The sequence below is a fragment of the Dasypus novemcinctus genome, chromosome 23 (assembly GCF_030445035.2).
Source record: "Dasypus novemcinctus isolate mDasNov1 chromosome 23, mDasNov1.1.hap2, whole genome shotgun sequence".
Taxonomy (NCBI): domain Eukaryota; kingdom Metazoa; phylum Chordata; class Mammalia; order Cingulata; family Dasypodidae; genus Dasypus; species Dasypus novemcinctus.
In genome coordinates this window covers 18,195,146-18,217,915 of record NC_080695.1, presented here as the reverse complement: position 1 = coordinate 18,217,915, position 22,770 = coordinate 18,195,146, and the positions used below count along the sequence as shown (strand labels likewise).

The 22,770-nt window shown below is 39.5% G+C and overlaps 1 protein-coding gene across 3 annotated transcripts in view; it reads left to right on the top strand.

The window, feature by feature from the left end:
* BAZ1B (bromodomain adjacent to zinc finger domain 1B) overlaps positions 1-22,770 on the top strand; it is a 77,617-nt gene that overhangs the window by 41,887 nt on the left and 12,960 nt on the right. For all 3 annotated transcript variants that reach the window (XM_058285923.2, XM_058285924.2, XM_071211177.1), the window contains 6 exons: positions 5,026-5,164; positions 6,116-6,249; positions 9,037-9,142; positions 10,091-10,189; positions 13,910-14,087; positions 15,997-16,179. In XM_058285923.2, the coding sequence (XP_058141906.1) occupies positions 5,026-5,164; positions 6,116-6,249; positions 9,037-9,142; positions 10,091-10,189; positions 13,910-14,087; positions 15,997-16,179 (839 nt within the window). The remainder of the gene's footprint in view (positions 1-5,025; positions 5,165-6,115; positions 6,250-9,036; positions 9,143-10,090; positions 10,190-13,909; positions 14,088-15,996; positions 16,180-22,770) is intronic.

Genomic DNA, 22,770 nt, shown 5'->3' with positions numbered 1-22,770 from the left:
TAAGTCCTTTGTCCATTTTTTAATTGAGTTGGTTGATTTGGTGGGGTTTTTTGTATGTGTTTTTTAGGAATTTTTTTCTGGATATGAATTCCTTATCAGATAGATGATTTGCAAAGATTTCTCTCCCATTCTGTGGACTGTGTTTTCACTTTGATAGTGCTTTTTTTTTTTTTTTAAGATTTATTATTTATTTATTTCTCTCCCCTTCCCCCCACCCCAAGTGGTCTGCTCTCTGTGTCCATTCACTGTGTGTTCTTCTGTGACTGCTTCTATCCTTATCAGCAGCACCGGGAATCTGTGTTTCTTTTTGTTGCATCATCTTGTTGTGTCAGCTCTCCATGTGTGCAGCACCATTCCTGGGCAGGCTGCACTTTTCTTTCGTGCTGGTTGGCTCTCCATAAGGGGTGCATTCCTTGCACGTGGGACCTCCCCTATGCGGGGGGACACCCCTGCGTGGCATGGCACTCCTTGAGTGCATCAGCACTGTGCATGGGCCAGCTCCACATGGGTCAAGGAGGCCTTGGGGTTTGAACTGTGGACCTCCCATGTGGTAGGCGGACACCCTATCCATTGGGCCAAGTCCACTTCCTGATAGTGCCCTTTAGTGCACAAAAGTTTTTAATTTGTGTGCAGTCCAAATTATTTTTTTAATTAGTTGCCTGTTCTTTTGGTATCATATTTTTAAAATTACGGCAAATTCAAGGTTATGAAGATTCTCCCCTGTGTCTTCTAGGAGTTTTCTAGTTTTAACTCTTAAATTTAGGTCTTTGACCAATTTTCAGTTAGTTTTTAAATATGGTATGAGATGAGGGTTCAACTTCATTGTTTTGCATGAGGATATTCAGTTGTCCTAGCACTGTTCATTGAAAAGATTGTCATTTCCTCACTGAGTGGTTTTGGCACCCTTGTCGAAAATCAGTTGACTATGTGAGGGTTTATTTTGAGCTGTATTCTATTCTGCTGACTTATATGTCTATCTTTATGCCAGTATCACACTATTTTGATTACTATGGGTTTTTTTTAAGTATCACTATTAAACTTTTTTTAAAGTGTCAAAATTAAGCATTTATTTTTACTGTAGCTTTGCAGTAAGTTTTGAACACGGGGAGGGTCTGAGTCCTCCAACTTTGTTATTTTTAAGATTGTTTTGGCTATTCAAGGTTCCTTGAAATTCCGTGTGCACCTTAGGATTAGTTTTTCTTTTTCTGTATTATAGGCAGTTGAAATTTTGGTAGGGGTTACTTTGAATCTCTAGATTGCTTTGGGTTGGATAATATTGTCATCTTTACAGTATTAAGTATTCTAATTCATCAGTATGGGATGTCTTTCCATTCAAGTCTTAAATTTCTTTTAGCAGTGCTTTGTAGACTTCATTGTACAAATCTTCTGTGGTCTTGGTTGAAATTTTTTTTACTTTTGGTTAAATTTATTCCTAATTATTTTGTTCTTTCTGGTGCTATTGTATATTCTTTTTTTCTCCTCCCCCTTTCCCCCCAGCTGTTTTTTCTGTCTTTCCATTTGCTGTGTGATACTCTGTCTCTCTCTCTCTCTCTCTCTCTTTTATTTTTGTCTTCTCTTGTTTTCTTCTCTAGTATTCACCAGGATTCGATCCTGGGGACCTCCAATGTGGAGAGAGGTTCCTTGTTATTTGTACCACCTCACTTCCTGATTTCTGTTGCGTCTCACCTTGCCTCTCCCCTTTTTCTTTTTGTTGTGTCATCTTGCTGTGTGACTTGCCACGCGGGTCTGGCTGGCTGCACAGGCACTGGCTATCTGGGTGGGTCGCTGTGCGGGTACTGGCTCACCATGTGTATTAGTCAGCCAAAGGGGTGCTGATGCAAAATACCAGAAAGTGGTTGGTTTTCATAAAGGATATTTATTTGGGGTAGGAGCTTACAGATACTAGGCCATAAAGCATAAGTTACTTCCCTCACCAAAGTCTCTTTTCACTGTTGGAGCAAGATGGCTGCTGACGTCTTCCAGGATTCAGGCTTCTTGTGTTCCTCTTCCCAGAGCTTGCTTCTTTCCAGGCTTAGGGTTCCTCTCTTCCTGGGGCTCCAGCTTAAGGCTTCAGCATCAAACTCCAGCATCAGAACTCCAACCTCAAAAACCCTCAGTTCTGTCCTTAACCATGCCTTTTCTGTCCCCACCCACCAAGGGGTGGGGAGTCAATGCCTTACTGACACAATTACTTAATCAAGTAAACCTCTGAATCCAGTATAATCTCATATGCCCTGAGGAAAAGACCAGTTTACAAACATAATCTAGTATTTTTTTTTGGAATTCATCAATAATATTAAACTGCTGCACTGTGGGAGCACGCCTTTACCAGGAGGCCCCCGAGATCGAACCTATGTCCTCCCATATGATAGATGGAAGCCCAATCACTTGAGCCACATCCACTTCCCCATTGTATATTCTTAATTTCCTTTTTGGATTGTTCATTGCCGGTGTATGGAAATATGACTGAATTTTGTGTGTTGATTATGTATCCTGCAACTTTCGTACACTGCAGCTTTTCTGAATTTGTTTATTAACTCTAATGGTTTGTGTGTGTATGTTCTTGAGGGTTTTCTACACTAGAGAGTGTATCATCAGTGAGTAGACATAGTTTTATTTCTTCCTTTGCAAGACTTCCTCTGGATTCATTTTCTTTCCTTTTCTTGCTCTAGTACTATGTTGAATAGTAGTGGCAAAAATGGGCATCCTCTATTTGTTCCTGATTGTAGGACAAAAGCTTTCAGTCTTTCACTGTTGAGTATGATGTTAGCTGTTTTCCGTAAATGGTCTTTATCATGTTGAGGAAATTCCTTTTTAGTCTTAGTTTATTTAGTGTTTTTTTAATCAGGAAAGGGTAGTGTTGGGTTTTGTCAAATGCTCAGCATCAATTGATAATCATGGTTTTTTTCCTTCATTCTGTTAATGTGCTGTTTACACGGGTTAGTTTTCATATGTTGAAATCTTCCTTGCATTCCGTGTAAATCTCACTTTCTTGTGGTGTGTAATTCTTTTAATATACTGCTGAATTCATTTTGCTAGTATTTTGTTAAAAATTTTGGCATCTGTATTAATAAGAAATGAACTGTAGTATCTTTATCTGGCTTTGATGATAGGGTAATACCAGCTTCATTGAATGAGGTTGGAGTGTTCCCTCCTCTTTAGTTTTTTGGAAGAGTTTGAGAAGGAATCTTGAATGTTTGATGAAATTCTTAAGGTTCGTATTGCTGGTTCAACCTCCTTACTTGTTATAAGTCTATTGAGATTTTCTGTTCTTGAGTCAGTTTGGTAGTAGGTGTGTCTCTCAATTTATCCATTTATTTAGTTTATACAATTTGTTGGTCAACAGTTTGTAGTATTTACTTATTTATTTTTCTCCCCATCCCCCACCCCCAGTTGTCTGCTCTCTGTGTCCATTCGCTGTGTGTTTTTCTGTGGGAATCTGTCTCTTTTTGTTGCGTCATCTTGCTGTGTCAGCTCTCTGTGTGTGTGCGGCGCCATTCCTGGGCAGGCTGCACTTTTTTCATGCTGGGCAGCTCTCCTTATGGGGCGCACTCCTTGAGCATGGGGCTCCCCTACGTGGGGGACACCCCTACGTGGCAGTGCACTCCTTGAGCGCATCAGCACTGTGCGTGGGCCAGCTCTTCCACGGGTCAGGAGGCCCTGGGTTTGAACCTTGGACCTCCCATGTGGTAGGCAGACACCCTATCCATTGGGCCAAATCCACTTCCCTGCTTTTCTTTATTAGTCAGTCAGTCGAGGTAAAAGTTTTATCAGTTTAATAGATCTTTTCAAAGAACCAACTTTTGATTTTGTTGATTTTTCCCTATTGATTCCTTCCTTCTGCTAACTTTGGGTTTGTTCTTTTTTTAGTTCCTTAAAGTATACAGTTAGGTTTTGATTTTGAGAATTTTCTTCTCTTTTAAAGTAAGTGTTTACCTTTGAATTTTCTCTGAGCTCTCCTTTCACTGCATCCCACCGGTTTTGGTATATTGCACTTTTTGTTTATTTGTCTTTAAATATTTTCTAATTTTTCTTGTGATTTCTTCTTTGACCCATTGATTAAGAGTGTGTTGTTTAGTTTCTACATATCTGTGAATTTTCCAGCTTTCCTTCAGTTTGATTTCTAGCTTCATTCCATTGTGGTTGTTGAAGATACTTTATAAGTCATCCTTTTTGAGGATTCTGTGATTGTGCCTTTTAGAAAATAGTTTCAGTTAATACTGTTTATTTAAGAGCTATTATAATTGTTTTTTCAAAATTGTTTAAAATATATTAATAGGAAGTTAATTTTGGGAAAGAGAAGATTTTACATTGAATTGATGGCTGAACACTTCACCAGTACTCAAGGAGCATAGAAGGACCAGATATAAATTGCTTTCTTACATGTCATTTCTTTTTTTTTTTTTAAAGATTTATTTTTTATTTATTTAATTCCCCTCCCCTGCCCCGGTTGTCTGTTTTCTGTGTCTTTTTGCTGCTCTTGTTTCTTTGTCCGCTTCTGTTGTCGTCAGCGGCACGGGAAGTGTGGGCGGCGCCATTCCTGGGCAGGCTGCTCCCTCCTTCGCGCTGGGCGGCTCTCCTTATGGGTGCACTCCTTGCGCGTGGGGCTCCCCTACGCAGGGGACACCCCTGTGTAGCAGGGCACTCCTTGCGCGCATCAGCACTGCGCATGGGCCAGCTCCACACGGGTCAAGGAGGCCCGGGGCTTGAACCGGGGACCTCCCATGTGGTAGACGGACGCCCTAACCACTGGGCCAAAGTCCGTTTCCCTACATGTCATTTCTTACAACACATAAGAATAAGGAGAATGGGGGAAGGAGTGTGGTGAGGGGTGTGGAGGGTATATGGGGACCTCATATTTTCTGAATGTAATAAAAAAATTTGAAAAAAGTATAAAAAAAAAAGGAGAAAGAAACTAAAGTTTGGTGGATATGTATCTACTTTATACCAGCCACTTTTTATTCCATATCTTATTTAATTTGTAAGAGTGGAATTTGCTTAATTGATTCTGTTTATTTTTAATAGTGAAATTAGAACGCGAAGCTGAAGAAGAACGAATGCGGAAACACAAAGCAGCTGCTGAGAAGGCTTTCCAGGAAGGAATAGCTAAAGCAAAACTAGTCATGCGTAGGACTCCTATTGGTACAGATCGAAACCATAATAGGTATGTTATTAAACTTTAACTTTCATCATATTGTATGGCTGTTGTATTGTTATAAGTTACAAAGCTGTCTAAAGTACTAATAAATAGACAGGCTGTCCTTTCAGGGTATTTGGAAACGGTTGCTCATCACACATTCATTGAATATTTAGTGTGCCGAATGCTAGGATTATAAAGGGAGTAAGACATGTCCTTTCCCTCAGAGATCTCCCAGATACAGAGCTTAGATTATGTTTGATAGGTGAAATGTTATCCAAATATATGTCTTTAAAAATGGTGATATATTTTATTTTATTTTATTTTATTTTTAAAGATTTATTTATTTATTTAATTTCCCCCCCTCCCCTGGTTGTCTGTTCTTGGTGTCTATTTGCTGCGTCTTGTTTCTTTGTCCGCTTCTGTTGTCGTCAGCGGCACGGGAAGTGTGGGCGGCGCCATTCCTGGGCAGGCTGCTCTTTCTTTTCACGCTGGGCGGCTCTCGTTCACGGGCGCACTCCTTGCGCGTGGTGCTCCCCCACGCGGGGGACACCCTTGCGTGGCACGGCACTCCTTGCGCGCATCAGCGCTGCACATGGCCAGCTCCACACGGGTCAAGGAGGCCCGGGGTTTGAACCGCGGACCTCCCATATGGTAGACGGACGCCCTAACCACTGGGCCAAAGTCCGTTTCCCAAAAAATGGTGATATATTTTAAACCTCATAATGTGTGGAACATAAAGACTGAGAAGTATTAGAAGTTTTTTAAAAATGCAGGTATTAAATCTCAAATTTCAAAAATTTTGGCTTGCTTTGCTTTAGAATTTGCATTTGTCTGGAGTTCTGAGCAAAGGGGCAATTTTGTCAATAGTGGTTATGAATGTGGAGTGATACCCTGTAGTCATCTTCCCCAGTAATAAAATCATCCTGTGTTCCTGATCTGTTCATTATCCTATTGATACATAGCTGTAATTTTTAGATATTGGCTGTTCTCGGATGAAGTTCCGGGATTGTTTGTTGAAAAAGGCTGGGTACATGATAGCATTGACTACCGATTCAACCATCACCGCAAAGACCATATAGACTCTCCTGATGAGGATTACTGTCCCCGCAGTAAGTATATCTAGTAGTTGTTTACCCTGCTTCAGTAGGGCCAATATTAAAGACTACCTTTCTTATGTCACTTTTTCCATTTGCAGAATTTCTTTGTTGCCTTCTTAGGTAGATGTGTTGAGGGTGGGAAGCAATTAGAAAGATGTAAAACACATAGAAGAAGGGAAACAAACATTTGATTACTAACTTTGTCCCAGGCATAGTGTACAAAGATACAGACCTTGAATATTAGAATGTTTGGGTATTAGGATTTACAGTAGTTTCAGACTTCCTTGGAACCAGCCCTCCTTGTAGGTACCTCAAGGGCTGGGAATGAGGTAAGGGGCCAAGAAGGCAGAGTCATGTATCCTCTTCCTTCACTTTTTAAATTAATTTGTTCAGTATTTATGGAGCATTTCCAATGTGCCAAGCTTTCATGTTCTGTGGGTATAGTAGCAAACAAGACAGATAAGGTTCTGATGTCTTTAACTAAAATTCTAGTAAAGAAACACTGCAAATATCTAACTAAATGAACATTACTGAGAAGGAAACTTGAAGATAGAGCATTGATAATGTTCTTTTTCTTGATCTAGATCCTGGTTACCTGGATGTGTTCAATTTGCAAAATAAATTTACAGGAGTATTATTTTGTATATTTCAAAAAAATGTAAAACTTTTTTTTATATTAAAAAATAACAAGATGATTGGGTTAGATCAGGCTCTCTTAACCCGGCGTTATTGGCCATATGATATTTTGTAGTTGAGGACCATCCTGTGCGTTGTAGGATGTTTAGCAGCATCCCTGCCTTATACCCAGTAGATACCAGTAGTGGTAACTAAAAATGTTCCAGGCATTGTCACCTGGCCCCTAGGAGGTAAAATTACTCCTTATTGAGAACTCTGAGACAGATGATCCACAAGCTTCCTTCCAGTTACTATCTATATAATCTAATAAAAATTGCTTCTTAAGTATTAGATTGTTATGTTTTACTTTTAAGAACTCTTCATTGTTTAATGTAGTTCCCATTTCAGAGAAAGTTATATCCCAAACTGCAAAACTTACAAAATTGTTAAATAAGGAAACTACTAATTTTTTATATATCCAAAAAGTTCAGATTTAAGGTATTTTCATGTTGAATCATAGTTTTGATAAACATAGTAAATTCAGGTGAGGGCAGTTGTATGTGAGAACAGTAAATATGAAGTCAGGATCCTCAGATAGGAAAGAGAGTCTCATGGGTTGAGGGACTGATATTTATAATTTGCTTCAAAAGCTCAATGGCTGTCCTTAGAAATCAGATCCTATATACAGTTGTAGCCACCTGAGGGAAGATTGGGCGTCCAATCCCTTCACTTCCAGACTGTCCTGGTGCATGTTGTTTTTTCATCTTTTTAAGTTTCAACTGGGCAGGGTCTCTTCAAAATTACCTGACTGAAAGACCTAGCAAGGTTGAGTGTTAGTGTTACAGGGAGACTTTGATAAATTAGCACAAGGTGTATATATATTGATGTCATGTCTTAGTATATAGGGACTGGTTTACAAAAAAGTTAATCATCTTATTTCACGTATGAAGCCACCCAGGGTAAGTTGGCAGTAATTTATATATGTCTCTGCTTCCCCATAGGCTCCTTTGCTTTTAACATTATTTACAAAGAGTAAAGTATTTGCTTTGATATAAAAAAAAATTATTTATTCAACCCTCTCCATTCTAAGTAGCAATACTCTTAAATTTTTAACTATATAATTATTCAACTGTATATAGAGCATGTTATCAGAGAAGGTTAAATTCTATAAGACAGTTCAGGGAAATTACTTTATTGGATATGCAGATGTATTTTTTTTTAAACAATTTTTTAAAAAGATTTATTTATTTTATTTCTCTCCCCTCCCCCCTCTCGCCCCCACCCTCACCCCAGTTGTCTGTTCTCTGTGTCTGTCTGCTTCATGTTCTTCTGTGACTGCTTCTATCCTTACCAGCAGCACCAGGAATCTGTGTCTTTTTGTTGCGTCATCTTGTTGTGTCAGCTGTCTGTGTATGCGGTGCCATTCCTGGGCAGGCTGAACTTTCTTTCGTGCTGGGCAGCTTTCCTTACGGGGCACACTCCTTGCGCGTGGGGCTCCCCTACGCTGGGACACCCCTGTGTGGCACGGCACTCCTAGCGTGCATCAGCACTGCGCATGGGCCAGCTCCACACAGGTCAAGGAGGCCCAGGGTTTGAACCGCGGACCTCCCATGTGGTAGATGGACGCCCTAACCCCTGGGCCAAGTCCACTTCCCAATTTATTTTTTTTTATTTATTTCTCTCCCTTTCCCTGCCCCCCTCCCCCAGTTGTCTGCTTTCTGTGTCCGTTTGCTGTGTATTCTGTGTCCGCTTGTATTCTTGTTAGTGGCACCCGGAATCTGTGTCTCTTTTTGTTGCGTCATCTTGCTGCGTCAGCTCTCCGTGTGTGCGGCATCCACTCCTGGGCAGGCTGCACTTTTATCGCGCTGGGCGGCTCTCCTTACAGGGCATACTCCTTGTGCGTGGGGTTCCCCTAAGCAGGGGACACCTGAGTGGCACAGCACTCCTTGCGTGTATCAGCACTGCGCATGGGCCAGCTCACCACATGGGTCAAGAGGCCCTGGGTTTGAACCTTGGACCTCCCATGTTATAGGCGGACACCATGTCCATTGGGCCAAATCTGCTTCCCTGGATATATTTAATATGCAGTGTCCATTTCATTGGTTGTCGGGTTTGGCACTGTATACTACTTAGGCTTGGAATTAGGAATTGAGTATTTAACCTAATATGTAAATCTTTCTTTAGGTAAGAAAGCAAACCTAGGCAAAAATATAAGCATGAACACACAACATGGCCCAGCAGTAGAAATTGCTATAGAGACCACCGTACCCAAACAAGGACAGAACCTATGGTAAATATTTAATATAGTGACATCGTTGCATTAGTAATTACCTGTTAAGGCCATTTTATGTGACTAACTGATATATATCTTGGATATCTAAGTGCATTGTTTTAAAAGCAGACATGATATATTTTTTAAATTAATAATATATTTCACCCAGTATATCCAAAAATCCCAACATGTAATAAACATAATAAAATGTATTTATGTTATATGTATTTTTTTGTACTAAGCTTTTGAATTCCAGTGTATATTTTACATGTACCAACACATGTCAATTCAGACTAGCCATATTTCAAGCACTTCAGAGCCATACAGTAATGGTATTTTGATGAGAAAGTATTTGTTATTTCCTACTAGTTTAGAGTTTTTTTTTTTTTTTTTTTCTGTAATATAACTATTATATGATAATTTTTATGTATCATTGGAAATGCTCTTCAGTCTTTTTGGGAATAAAAGCATTTAGGGTTTTCCTTCAATCGTTTAGGGAATAGAAACATTTAGGATTTTCCTTATTATTTAAAAGAGAAAAAAGTGTTATACAGAATTATTAGTCTTCCTTTGTGTGCAATTGTGCTTTAGACAGGGAGCTAGGTTATCCACTAGTGATTGTATTAACCACTTTAGCTATGATCACCTTTGGTTTAATGACCTTTTTCATTTTTAGTTTTGGATATAGATTTACACTTTGCAGGCTTATGGATGTGTGCCTATTAACTTGAAGTTATAATGTCTCATTATATATTTGAATAGGAAAGATTGACTGATGTCTCTAGGATAAGCATAACATTAGGCCTCATAGAAACGGTAAATACTTCTTTCTACTTCTGAGTATAACGGTGTGAACAAGTTTGGAATTCTGCTCTCTCAACTCCCGTCATCAATGCTAGATCCCTATCCTAGTGTTTGATATTTATTTTTTTCAGAGTTATCAGGTCTCTTTTGCATCTTCTGTAGGTTTTTATGTGATAGTCAAAAGGAACTGGATGAGTTGCTAAACTGCCTCCACCCTCAGGGAATAAGAGAAAGTCAGCTTAAAGAGAGATTAGAGAAGAGGTAAGGATTTTCATTTTGTTCTTCACATCTTCCTACTTCAATATTAGATATTATAAATATCTTAGGTTTTCTTACTTACCCATAGAAGCTAATAAAGTAAATTTTTAAAAAAGTTTGTAACCCTTTTGTGTTCATATTTTTTTATGTTTTCATACTTATTTGAACAATATATACTTGTTAAACCATGTATATACAGGATAACAGGATTATGCATTGAATTAATGTATGGCAAGGTTCAAGCTCTGAGGCAGCCCTGCAGATGGAATAATGAGAGTCCCAGATCTTAAAAAACTGTTCTCTCAATATTCATAATAGCCAAAAAGTGGAAATAAATGTCCATCATTGATGAATGTATAACCAAAATGTGGTATATCCATACAATTGATTATTATTCAGCCATAAAAAATGAAAGAGGTACTATTACATGGTACAACATGAATGAACCTAGAAAACATGCCATGTGAAAGAAGGCAGGCACAAAAGGCCATGTATTATATAATTGCATTTATATGAAATAAAATAGGCAAAACCATAAAGACAGAGAGTAGATTAGTGATTGCCAGGGAGTTGGGAGATAGGGGGAAATGGTTAGTGTCTACTAGTGGTACAAGTTTCTTTTTTAGGGGTGATAGAAATGTTCTGTAATTAGATTAGTTGTACAACATCAAAACCACTTAAGTATACTATTTTAAAATTACATATTTTATGTTGTGTGAATTCTATCTAGGAAAAAAAAACCTTCAAAATTAGTGTGAACTCCACCTAGGTTTGCTAGTGCTATTATGTTGTTTTAGCCATTGCATCCTTTTTTTTTTTTTTAGTGAGTCCAGTAAGAAGAATTTATTGAGAAATGAGGGGAAAGAACAGAGCTTGCTGAGAGATGGGAGCGAAAGATGGAAATGCGCACTGAAATTTGGTGCAGTCTTCTCTAAGAAGAGCAAGCAAGCTCTGGCTAATGTGGTTACCTTTTAAACTATTATTCCTCCCCTTGCTAATGCTAAGGGGAGGGGCCCCAGCTGTTACTACCGCACCGGTGGTGGGGACCAGTGGTCATCCTTTTTTCTCTATTATATATCACAGACATAAGAGAACAAACCCAAGATTACAGTACTCTTGACAAAAATGTAATTATCATGGCAGACTTTAACACATCCCCCCCCCCAATTTAGACATATCTAGTAGATAAGAAATAAGGGCAAAGAGTAATTGGATAGTCAGGATCCCTTAAATAGAGAATATAGTGGGTTTTTTTTTTTTTGTTATAGCCATTGAACATTTATAAAAAATGATCATATGCTTAGGTACAAAAGCAAGTTTCAACAAATAATTTAAAAAGTAGAGACCTTCGGGATATATTCTCTGATCATACGGCAATCAAATTTTAGAAATCAATTCTATAAAATGACCAAAAAGATCTTAACTGCTAGTAAGTTAAAATACATTCCTAGATAGCTCTTAACTCCAAGGAGAAATTAAAAGGGAAACTAAAAAGCAGTGAAAGGAGAATCCTTCATAAGAAAACCAGTGAGTGTAGTATTAAATTCCTTCATTAAGAAGAAACAGAACCTTAATACTCAACTTACATGACGTTGAGCTTTAGTTTTCATTTTGGTATAGAAAGCCATTGGTAAACCTTATAGCTTATTCAGGGTAAAGTGTTTATTATATAGAGTATTGCTGGAACTTCAAAGGATTAGTCTTAGTGTACGGTGAATCAGAAGTTCCTTTTATAGGTTTGCAATTCTTAAATTCATGTTTCTTCTGTGTTGTGAAGGAACCCAAACTAATGATTTAAAGTTGTCCCAGGTTGTTCTCAATTCCTGGCAACTGACATAAGCAAATGCACATCTCCCTGGAGGGATACAACTTCAAACCATGCCTCAAAGAATTGCCATGTATAACATCCAAAAAGCTCATAGTTAAAAAAAAAAATCACAATATACACAAAGTGACAAGGCACCCTTGAATGAGAGCTAGCAAGAAGCAACCACTTCAGATGTTAAAAATGATCAAATACAGAAAAATGCCATGTTTAGAATGAATCAAGAAGTAAGAGAAATGGGAAGACTATGCAAGAAACTGGAAGCTATTTAAAAAACCCCAAGGAAAGACCAAAAAAAAAAAAAGATCCAGGGGAGCTCTTTCATAGTCCCTAAAGGAACAGCAACAATCCCCCAAGTGCAACGGCAAAGACCAAAAAAGAATGAAGGTCCAACAGTGAGCCCCTGATACTAATGACTATGCTTGTGAGCCTGTGTACCTGAAATAAAAACAAGGCCTAGAGCAGCAGTGTGCCTAAGAGTTACCTCCTGAGAGCCTCCGTGTTGCTCAAATGTGGCCAGTCTTGAAGCCATACTCAGCATGTAAATTCGTTGCCTTCCCCCCAGCGTGGGACATGACTCCCGGGGATGAGCCTCCTTGGCGCCGAGGGATTACTACCAAGTACCAGCTGATGATGTAACTAGAAAATGACCTTGAATAAAAGGTTCAACTTGGACCAGCAGAATATCTCTGTCTACATATAATAACAGGAGTTAAAAATGCTTTTTGACCTGAATCAAGGGGGAAATGGAAAGGACAAATGAGTTTATATTGCTATGAGTCTCTAAAAAAGAGCCGGGAGGTTATCAGAGGGCTTGCCCTTATGCACATCTGATCAGAGTCCCAGAGACAGATAAAGTGGATATAACCCCAGGTATTGGTTCTTCTGAGGGCTACAGAGATCCACAGGTTTTATGGTCATGGCAGATGGAGTTCAGTGCCATGTCAGCCCTTCTTTGGAGTTGGTGTTTCTGGGTGATGGAGCTGGACTCAGATGTGACCTCTTTTCAGAAGCCTTTCCCGTTACTTTACCAGAATTGTAGTTGGTGCTGGGGTTTAATGTATACCCAGGGGATCTGAATCTCTGGACTGACCATATGATAGCCAGGCCCTGAGCCTCAACAGACTTCAGCTCCTGCACTCTGGTTTATTGGACTTACCCCACTCAGCTAACATGGAGTTGAAGAAGGTCAACCACCACACCATGGAGCCAAGAGTGTCTACAACTGAAAGCAGGAAGATTGCACCCAGCATCCATGTGGAATCTAAGCCCCCTTTTGACATAGATGTGGATTGGACACAACCAATCCAAGATCCACAGGATGGAGGAATAGAATATGGATTAGAGTGGACTTACTAATAATTCTATTCATGAACTATGGTGATTAGTAATCGAAGAAAATGTGGCATTGGTGTGGAGAATGTGGCCATGGTGGCTGCTGGGTGTGGGGAATGGGAGGAAGAGATGAGATATGGAGGTGTTTTCGGGACTTGGAGTTGTCCTGGGTGGTGCTTCAGGGGCAATTACCGGACATTGTAGGTCCTCCAATGGCCCACTGGATGGAACGTGGGAAAGTGTGGGCTATGATGTGGACCACTGACCATGAGGTGCAGCGATTCTCAGATATGTATTCACCAAATGCAATGAATGTGTCATGATGATGGAGGAGAATGTTGCTATGGGGGAGTAGTGGGGTGAGGGGAGTGGGGGGTATATGGGGACCTCATATTTTTTGAATGTAGTATTTTAAAAATGAATAAAGACAAAAAAAACGATCCAAATATGTCTTCCAGAAATAAAGCATTGTCACTGAAGTAGTGGAAATTTAAATAATATCCTCACAATCTTTTATCTCCACTTGCCCTTCCTACCCCACCCCACCCCCATCCCCATTCTAGGTACCAGGACATTATTCACTCTATCCATTTGGCCCGCAAGCCAAATTTGGGTCTAAAATCCTGTGATGGCAACCAGGAGCTCTTAAACTTTCTTCGCAGTGATCTTATTGAAGTTGCAACAAGGTTACAAAAAGGGGGTCTTGGATATGTGGAAGAAACATCGGACTTTGAAGCTCGGGTAAAAACATATGGAAACACCCTCTTCCCCCCCCCCCCAAAGATTTATTTATTTTATTTATTTCTCTCCCCTTCCCCCCGCCCCGCCCTCACCCCCGCCCTAGTTTTCTGTTCTCTGTGTCTATTTGCTACGTGTTCTTCTTTGTCCGCTTCTCTTGTTGTTAGCGGCACAGGAATCTGTGTTTCTTTCTGTTGCATCATCTTGCTGCGTCAGTTCTCCGTGTGTGTGGTGCCATTCCTGGGCAGGCTGCACTTTCACACTGGGCTGCTCTCCTTATGGGGCGCTCCCCCACGCAGGGACACCCCTGCGTGGCAGGGCACTCCTTGCATATATCAGCACTGTGCATGGGCCAACTCCACACGGGTCAAGGAAGCCCGGGGTTTGAACCGCGGACCTCCCATGTAGTAGACGGATGCCCTAACCACTGGCTGAAGTCTGCTTCCTGAAACACACTATTTTGAAAGTTGTACTCAAGAAACTGAATTTGGAATTGTTGTCTGATTTTTCTTGACTCCCCAAGATAGCCCTGGGGTTATATATTTGGGTGTATCTTAAAAGATGTGTGGAACCAAAAATGCTTTTATGTACATGAGAGATTTTTCCTTTGTCACCTTCCACTGGCATCTGGAAAAACTTAATAGTTGGCTCAGAGCCTTTGTTTAGAAAGAACTTTTCTATTAAGCTGAGTAAAGTCCAGGTTATTCATATGCATATGATTTATGTATTCTTATATTTGTACGGTTTTTACGAACAGTTGCATATATTTTTCCATTTTTCCTATTCAATAAATACTTATTTCTTTTACTTAGACTGCATAAATCACTTTTTCTTTTTTTTTCTTTTTTTCTTTTTTTTGAGATACTGGGGCTGGAGATCAAACCTGGAACCTCATATGTGGAAAGCCGGTGCTTAACCACTGAGCCACATCGGCTCCCCTGAGTTGTTTTAGTTCGTTTGTTTTTGTTTCTTTGGGAGGCACTGGGGACCGAACATGGGACCTCTCATGTGGGAAGCAGGCATTCAACTGCTTGAGTCACATCTGCTCCCCTATAAATCACTTTTGGGCTACATGATAATCTATGGAGTTGATAAAATCTTCCTCTGTAAGATTTTTTTTGTTTGTTTCTATTTGTTTCTTTATAATTGGAAAATTATATTTGTACTTTTTTTTTTTTTTTTTTTTATATTTGTACTTTATATATGCAGGGTTTATTTTCTTTTTAGTTAGTCTTTTGATAAGTTCTTTGTACATTTTCCAGGACAAAAGATTTAAAGATTTTTATGGTCCTTAGTGAGCTTTTGAAGAATTGCTCAACTCAATCAATTTTGCCAGTTTCAAACCTCACACATTTTGTTTGTTTAGCAGGTATGTGCCAAACTGAGGCCCATGCATTGGCCTACACTGAGTTAATCATTTTTCTTAGTTTCTGCTTTTGGTTATAATATAGTATTTTACTTTTAATTTGCACATCTTGGGTGACTGACAAGGTAGTGTGCAATATTTAGGAGCATGATTTTGATCAAGTAATTTAGCTTCTGTTTACTCATCCATAAAATAGATACCAGACTTAAGTGAGATTAAGTATGTAAAGCATATTACCTTTCATATAGTTAGTAAACACTCAGTAAATTTTGGTTTTCCTCCTTAGCCTATGGGACTGCAGTTTGACAATAGTATGCATTATTATTTAATCAGTGAATTATGTAACTTCCTTAAGTAGAGGAAGTTTCAGCATATAGGCACCCTTCACTGGGGAAATAGAAGTGCATAAACCGTTCAGGTAAATGAATAGCATATGGCCCTTTTGATATTTGGGTCTAGGCCGATTTCAGTTTAATAGAAGATGGTCTTCTTTCATCTTTTCCTTGGTTTTTAATCTCAGTCTGGTTTTTAAATGATTTCCTGCAGGTGATTTCATTAGAGAAACTGAAAGATTTTGGTGAGTGTGTGATTGCCCTTCAAGCCAGTGTCATAAAGAAATTTCTTCAAGGCTTCATGGCTCCCAAGCAAAAGAGAAGAAAACTCCAAAGTGAAGATTCAGCAAAGACTGAGGAGGTAGACGAAGAGAAAAAAATGGCAGAGGAAGCAAAGGTACTTAGTTATTGAAGATGTGGTTTTATCATTGTGTAGAAGAGTGTGTTTGAACTTTAAGTAGTCTAGCCCTATGCCTTTTAGTTATTGTAAGCACTGTGTCCTGCACCAGCGTTGCATTTTTAACACTTTGCACCAAATTTTTGGTTTTAAAACTGGTTTGTGGGGCAGTAGGATGCCTTTTTTTTTTTGTTTTAAGATTTATTTTATTTATTTATCCCCTTCTTGCCAGTTACTCGCTGTGTCCATTTGCTGCACGTTTTTCTGTGTCTGCTTGTCTTCTTTTGTTATGTCATCTTGCTGCACCACCTGTCTGCAGGCGTGGGCCCTCAGCTCTTCCCTGGCGCCGACCAGCTTGCTTTCACAAGGAGGCCCTGGGAAGCGAACACGGGGCCTCCCATATGGTAGATGGGAGCCCAATTGATTCCTTCCCTTTGTTTTTTAAAAGGTGATTTTTAAATTTTATAATTTGCATGCTACCTAAGTAAATCAAATGAGAGATAAGTAAAATAAGAAACAACCCTCACCCCAGTTTCATTCCCCAGGAATATCACTCTTTATAATAGTTTGATATGCTTTTCTACGAAGATACTGTTGTTGGAGTTTTACATAATGGAATCCTGTCTATATAATGTTCTGTAGTTTCTCACTCAACAGTATATACTGTACGTCTGTTCCCCTCTCCTTATCATTTCCTATAGGTCTACCTTATGTTTTGTTTGTTTAAAGATTTATTTATTTCTCTCCCTGTCCCCTCCCCCCCACCTGTTGTCTGCTCTCTATGTCCATTTGCTATATGCTCTTCTGTGTCCACTTGCGTTCTTGTCATGTGGCACTGGGAAACTGTCGCTTTTTTTGTTGCATCATCTTGCTGCATCTGTTCTCTGTGTGTGCGGTGCGACTCCTGGGCAGGGCTACGCTTTTTTCGTGTGGGCCGACTCTCCTTGTGGGGCGCACTCCTTGCGTGTGGGGCATCCCTACGCAGGGAACACCCTTGCGTGGCACTGCACTCCTTGCACGCAGCAGCACTGACCGTGGGCCAGCTCACCACATGGGTCAGGAGGTCCTGGGTATTGAACCCTGGACCCTCCATATGGTAGGCAGGCGCTCTATCAGTTGAGCCACAGCTGCTTCCCTTGTTAGTTTTTTAACATCTGCGTTTTTCTCTGATGAACATTAGGTTTTCTCTGTTTTTTTCTCTATTAGAATTATTAGCAGTTCCATTTTGTCTGTTTTTTTTTGTGTTAGATATCTTCTTAAGATTATTTGTGAAGAAAAGAATTTGAAAACACTATGTTAAGTTAAGGGTCCCAGTCGGTATCCAGTGTGGAATACTTTTTCCTAATTTTAGAGTTTTTTTTTTTTCCTTCCCTCCTTTCCCACCATCCATTAAGGGCCTACTTTATACCAGCCATGGTGGTAAGTCTGGAGGTTATAGAGATGAGTAAAAGCCACAAATTTAAGAGGGGAGACAGTTAACAGTAGTACGACATGTGCAGATGACAAAGAGCAGTATCCTGGGCTCACCAGTGTACATAGGGCAGATTAGAGAAAACAGAGAGAATAATACTTAAGTTGGATTTTGAAGAATAAATAGCAGTTAATCAGATCATGGACTCTGGGGTATAGGCCCTATTAAACTAAGCTGAAATTGGCCTTCTTGTCACTGACAGCCCATGTTTTTGTCCTCCCAGTTTATATAAAATGAGTCCACTCTGTTTTCTAAAGTTCCTCAAATATTTGTACATAGTTGTCATGTTCCCCCTAAGTTTCATTTTGAATAAGGGGTAAGCAGAGCAGAGAACTAAGATCCAGTAAGGTAAAGGCCTAGTTATAAATTCATGACTTAGACTACATGTGTGTCGTCATCTTACTGGGATTTAGTTCTCACCTTTTTCTGTGTTCCTTTAAATAGTGTAATAGCACTTAGGTAAGGTGAAGTCTAAGACATTAATAGTTAACTAGTAACCTTTGCTAAATCTCTTCTCGATAGGCAGAATTTCTACCCTTGCTGAATATTTATCACCTGGGTTTTATTTTTAACTCAGTTTTATACAGGAGAGCTACTTTCTCTATGGGATTCCCTAAAAGTTACATCTTTCTTTGCCTTTTCTTTGTTTCTAAAAACATTCCCTTCTCAATGAGTTGTTGTAGAATTCTCAGCTCCATTATGAAGTACCTCTTTAAATTGTCAGGTAAGGCTTTATTTTCTTAGATTGGTTAGGGAGGAAAATATGAGCACCTTTGCAGGTTTAACCTTGGGGTTCCAGGCACAGTACAGTAATGGGAATCCTGGAAGAGTTTTTTGGAAAACCAGTTAGGTTCCCTAAATAAATAGATTGACAGTGTTCTGCATTTTAAATGGCATTAATGCCCTGCAGCTCCCCACCAAGGGTCACCTTTGCCACAGCTCTGAAATTTTCCACTGTCCTTCGCTTTTAAGGTTTCCATAAGGGCCAGGGTATTTTCAGCTGGCTCTAGGTTGTTGCATGAGCTGTATTAGTCTCTAATCTTGGCTTCAGTTTCTTTATTTGTAAAAGTAGATTATCTCTTAAGTCATTCTGTGTATAGTTGATTATTCCAAATATATTTGATGTTTATTTCATTTCTTCTAATTAAATGGGAAAGACGATAAATAATTTGGCAAAATCCTGGGTTTTGTTTAGCTCTCTTTATTTTGTTTGCATTTGTCCTGACAACTTCATCATCTGTTTTTCCATTTTAAACATTCTTTTGTGGAAGAATATGATCTGAAGCTTCTTTCTTTCCCTGCCAAGATAAGAGATCACCTTTCTGTTGTTAAAATAAGCAAAGTAATTAATGATGACATGCATTTTGTAAGCTGGCTCCTTCTTGATCCTGTTGTAGCCATTTTTAACTAGGGATTTTATTTATTTTATTTATTTTTTTTAACTTATCTATTTTATTTTTCCCCTTTCCCCCAGCCCTGCTGTTTTTGCTGTCTTTGTCCATTTGCTGTGTGATCTTCTATATCTATTTCTTTTTGTCTTTCTCTCTTTTTTTTTTTAAAGATTTATTTTTATTTATTTAATTCCCCTCCCCTCCCCCGGTTGTCTGTTTTCTGTGTCTTTTTGCTGCGTCTTGTTTCTTTGTCCGCTTCTGTTGTTGTCAGCGGCACGGGAAGTGTGGGCGGCGCCATTCCTCAGCAGGCTGCTCCCTCCTTCGCACTGGGCGGCTCTCCTTATGGGTGCACTCCTTGCACGTGGGGCTCCCCTACGCGGGGACACCCCTGCGTGAAGGGGCACTCCTTGCACGCTTCAGCACTGCGCATGGGCCAGCTCTACATGGGTCAAGGAGACCCGGGGCTTGAACCGCGGGCCTCCCATGTGGTAGACGGATGCCCTAACCACTGGGCCAAAGTCCGTTTCCTCTTTTTGTCTTTCTCTTTTCACTTTTTCTCCTCTAGGATTCACCAGGATTTGATCCTGGGGACCTCTGATGTGGAGAGAGTTTCCCTGTTAGCTGTGCCACTTCCGTTCCTGATTTCTACTGCACTTCACCTTGACTCTCCCTTTTGTCTCTCTTGTTGCGTCATCATCTTGCTGCATGACTTACTTTTGAGGGCACTGGCTCACCATGTGGGCACTTGGCTCGCCACGTGGGCACTGTGGACAGGCACGCTTTCTCTTCTTTTTCACCAGGAGCCCCCAGGGATCGAGCCCAGGTCCTCCCATATGGTAGACAGAAACTCTATCACTTGAACAACATCTGCTTCCCCTAACTTTATTTAAGCACTGTGTGATAGAGAACTTGAATTTTCCACCAGAATAGTGTGTCTAGCCTTCTAGCAGTACTGCAGGACATAGTTTTTACTGGGTGCCACTGGAGTTAGGGGTTAACCTTTTTCTTGTAGTTGGTTATCTGTTTTTAAAAGTGGGTAGTGCTTATTTTTTGGTGTAGGTTTTTTGTTTGTTTTTAAGTATAGATGTTTGGAATTTTGTGCAATGTGAGGAAACCAGGATGTTCTTTCAACTCTTTTTTTTTTTTGTCTTTATTTTTTTAATATTACATTAAAAAAATATGAGGTCCCCATATAGCCCCCCACCCCCCTCACCCCACTCCTCCCCACATAACAACAATCTCCTCCATCATCTTCTTTCAACTCTTGAGTGCCTATTGTTTTTGCCCTCACAGAGGCTGGTCAGAGACTAGGCTGGTCAAGATGGATATAACAGGATGTTTGTGGTTATCCAGCATATATAATGCAAGAGTATTGAATTAGGAATTTGGAGACTCAATTAGTGCTAGCCTTAAACAGCTTAGACTTCGGATAAGCTTTTTTTACCTTATAAAAATAAGGGATACACTAATATTTGTAGCAGCATTATTCATAATAGCCAAAAAGTGGAAACAATCCAGGTATCTATCCACTGATGACTGGATTAACAAAATGTGATTAACAAAATGTGATATAGCCATACAATGGAATATTATTCAGCAAAAGTAATGAAGTCCTGAAACATGTTACAACATGGATGAACCTCCAAAACATGACACTAAAGTGAAAGAAGCTATACAAAAGGCCACCTATTGTATGAGTCCACAAATACAAGATGCCCAGAATAGGGAAATCCATAGAGACAGAAAGTAGATTAGTGGTTGCAAGGGCCTGGTGGGTAGGGGGTGGGATAGAGTAAGGAATGATTACTAGTGGGTACAAAGTTTCTTTGGGGGTGATCCAAATGTTCTAAAATTAGATTATGGTGATGGTTGCACCACTTTGCAAATAAAAGAAAAATCATTTAACTGTACCCCTTACAGTCAATAAATTTGTTTTAAAAAATAAAGGAGTTATATAGAGACATTTCCAGGATCCCTTCCAGTTTTCAATTTTATATATTTTATTTTTATGAGGCCAGATAACTACTGAGTGTTCAGTTTTATGATTTATAGGAAATTTGTAGGAAGTAAAAAGCAGGTAAGGCGATTTTCTTTTATGTTTTGTGTGTAGCATATGTCCACTAGAGGACAGCAAAGCCCATTTGAAGCCATTCCCTGCTTGTTCTCAATAAACACCCCCCTTTTTTTAAGAACTAAGAACTATAACTAAAATTCTAAATTTTTTTTTAGTTATTTTAACTTTGTTTGAAATAATTCCAAGTTTATAGGACAATTGGAAAAATAATACAGACCCCATCCAGAGAACTCCAACACCCCCCCCCCCCACCCAGATAGCCAGACCCACCAATTTTTTTTTTATTGTTCTAAATCCACCAGTTTTAACCCTTCCTCCCTCCCTCCCTCCCTTCACAGGTTGCACACATTATTCAAGAATATTTCCATGTACATTTCCTACAAACAAGGATGTTCATTAATTACCTTAAGTGCAGTTATCAAATTCAGTAAATTTAACATTGCTGTGAAGCTTATAGTCGATATTCCAACCCTTTCTTATGTCCCAATAATGTCCTTTTGAGCCTTTTCTTCTCTGTTGTTAGATTCCATCCAGTGTCATTTGTTGGGTTCAATCACCATCTCTTTAGTTTCTCTTTCCTTTGTTTTTTTTAATTGTAGAAACAGATGCACAACATAAATCTTAACAATCCCAACCTTTCTCAAGCAAAACATTCAATGGGATTAATATCAAATATTGCAGTACCTTCACCACCATCCATTACTGTAACTTTCCCTTGACCCCAAAGAGAAACTTGACATTTATTTTGTATTAATTCCCCATTGCCCCTGTCCCCCACCCCTAGTAACCTGTACCCTATTTTCTGTCTCTGAGTTTTGCGTATTCTCTGATATTTTCTTTTCAGTACCGTGGGAATCCATGGGGATCCTGAATCAGTAAGAATCTCATTTGCTTTGATACCAACTTAACTTGAGTAGCATATATAAACTGTTCTTCTATCCCTCCATCCCCCCCACCTTTATGTAGTTCTTATTACAGATTACATATTTATACATTGTAATTACAAGCCCATTGATTTATCATTACATTTTGTGTATTTGCCTTTTACATAATCTAAGAAGTAAAAAGTGGAGTTATAAATAAAAAATACAGTAGTATGGGTATTTGATATTTACCCATGTCATTATCTTTACTGGAGATCTTTATTTCTTCATGTGGCTTCAGTCAATTGTCTAGTGTCCTTTCCCTTCAAACCTGGTAAACTCCTTTTAGCATCTCTTGGAGGGCTGATCTAGTGTTGACAAAGTCCGTTAACTTTTGTTTATCTGGGAATATCTTAATCTTTCCCTCATTTTTTAAAAAAGATTTGTTTATGTATTTTTATTTCTCTCCCCTACCCCCCCCCCCCCCCCCCGCCTCGCCCCAGTTATCTGTTCTCTCTATCTGCTGCGTGTTCTTTGTTCGCTTCTGTTGTTGTCAGCGGCACGGGAATCTGTGTTTCTTTTTGTTGCGTCATCTTGTTGTTGCGTCATCTTGTTGTGTCAGCTCTCCGTGTGTGCGGCACCATTCCTGGGCAGGCTGCACTTCCATGTTGGGCGGCTCTCCTTACGGGGCACACTCCTTGCGCGTGGGGCTCCCCTAAGCGACCCTCCTCATTTTTGAAAGTTTTGCCAGATATAGAATTTTTAGTTCTTTTTTATTTTGTTTTTGCTTTC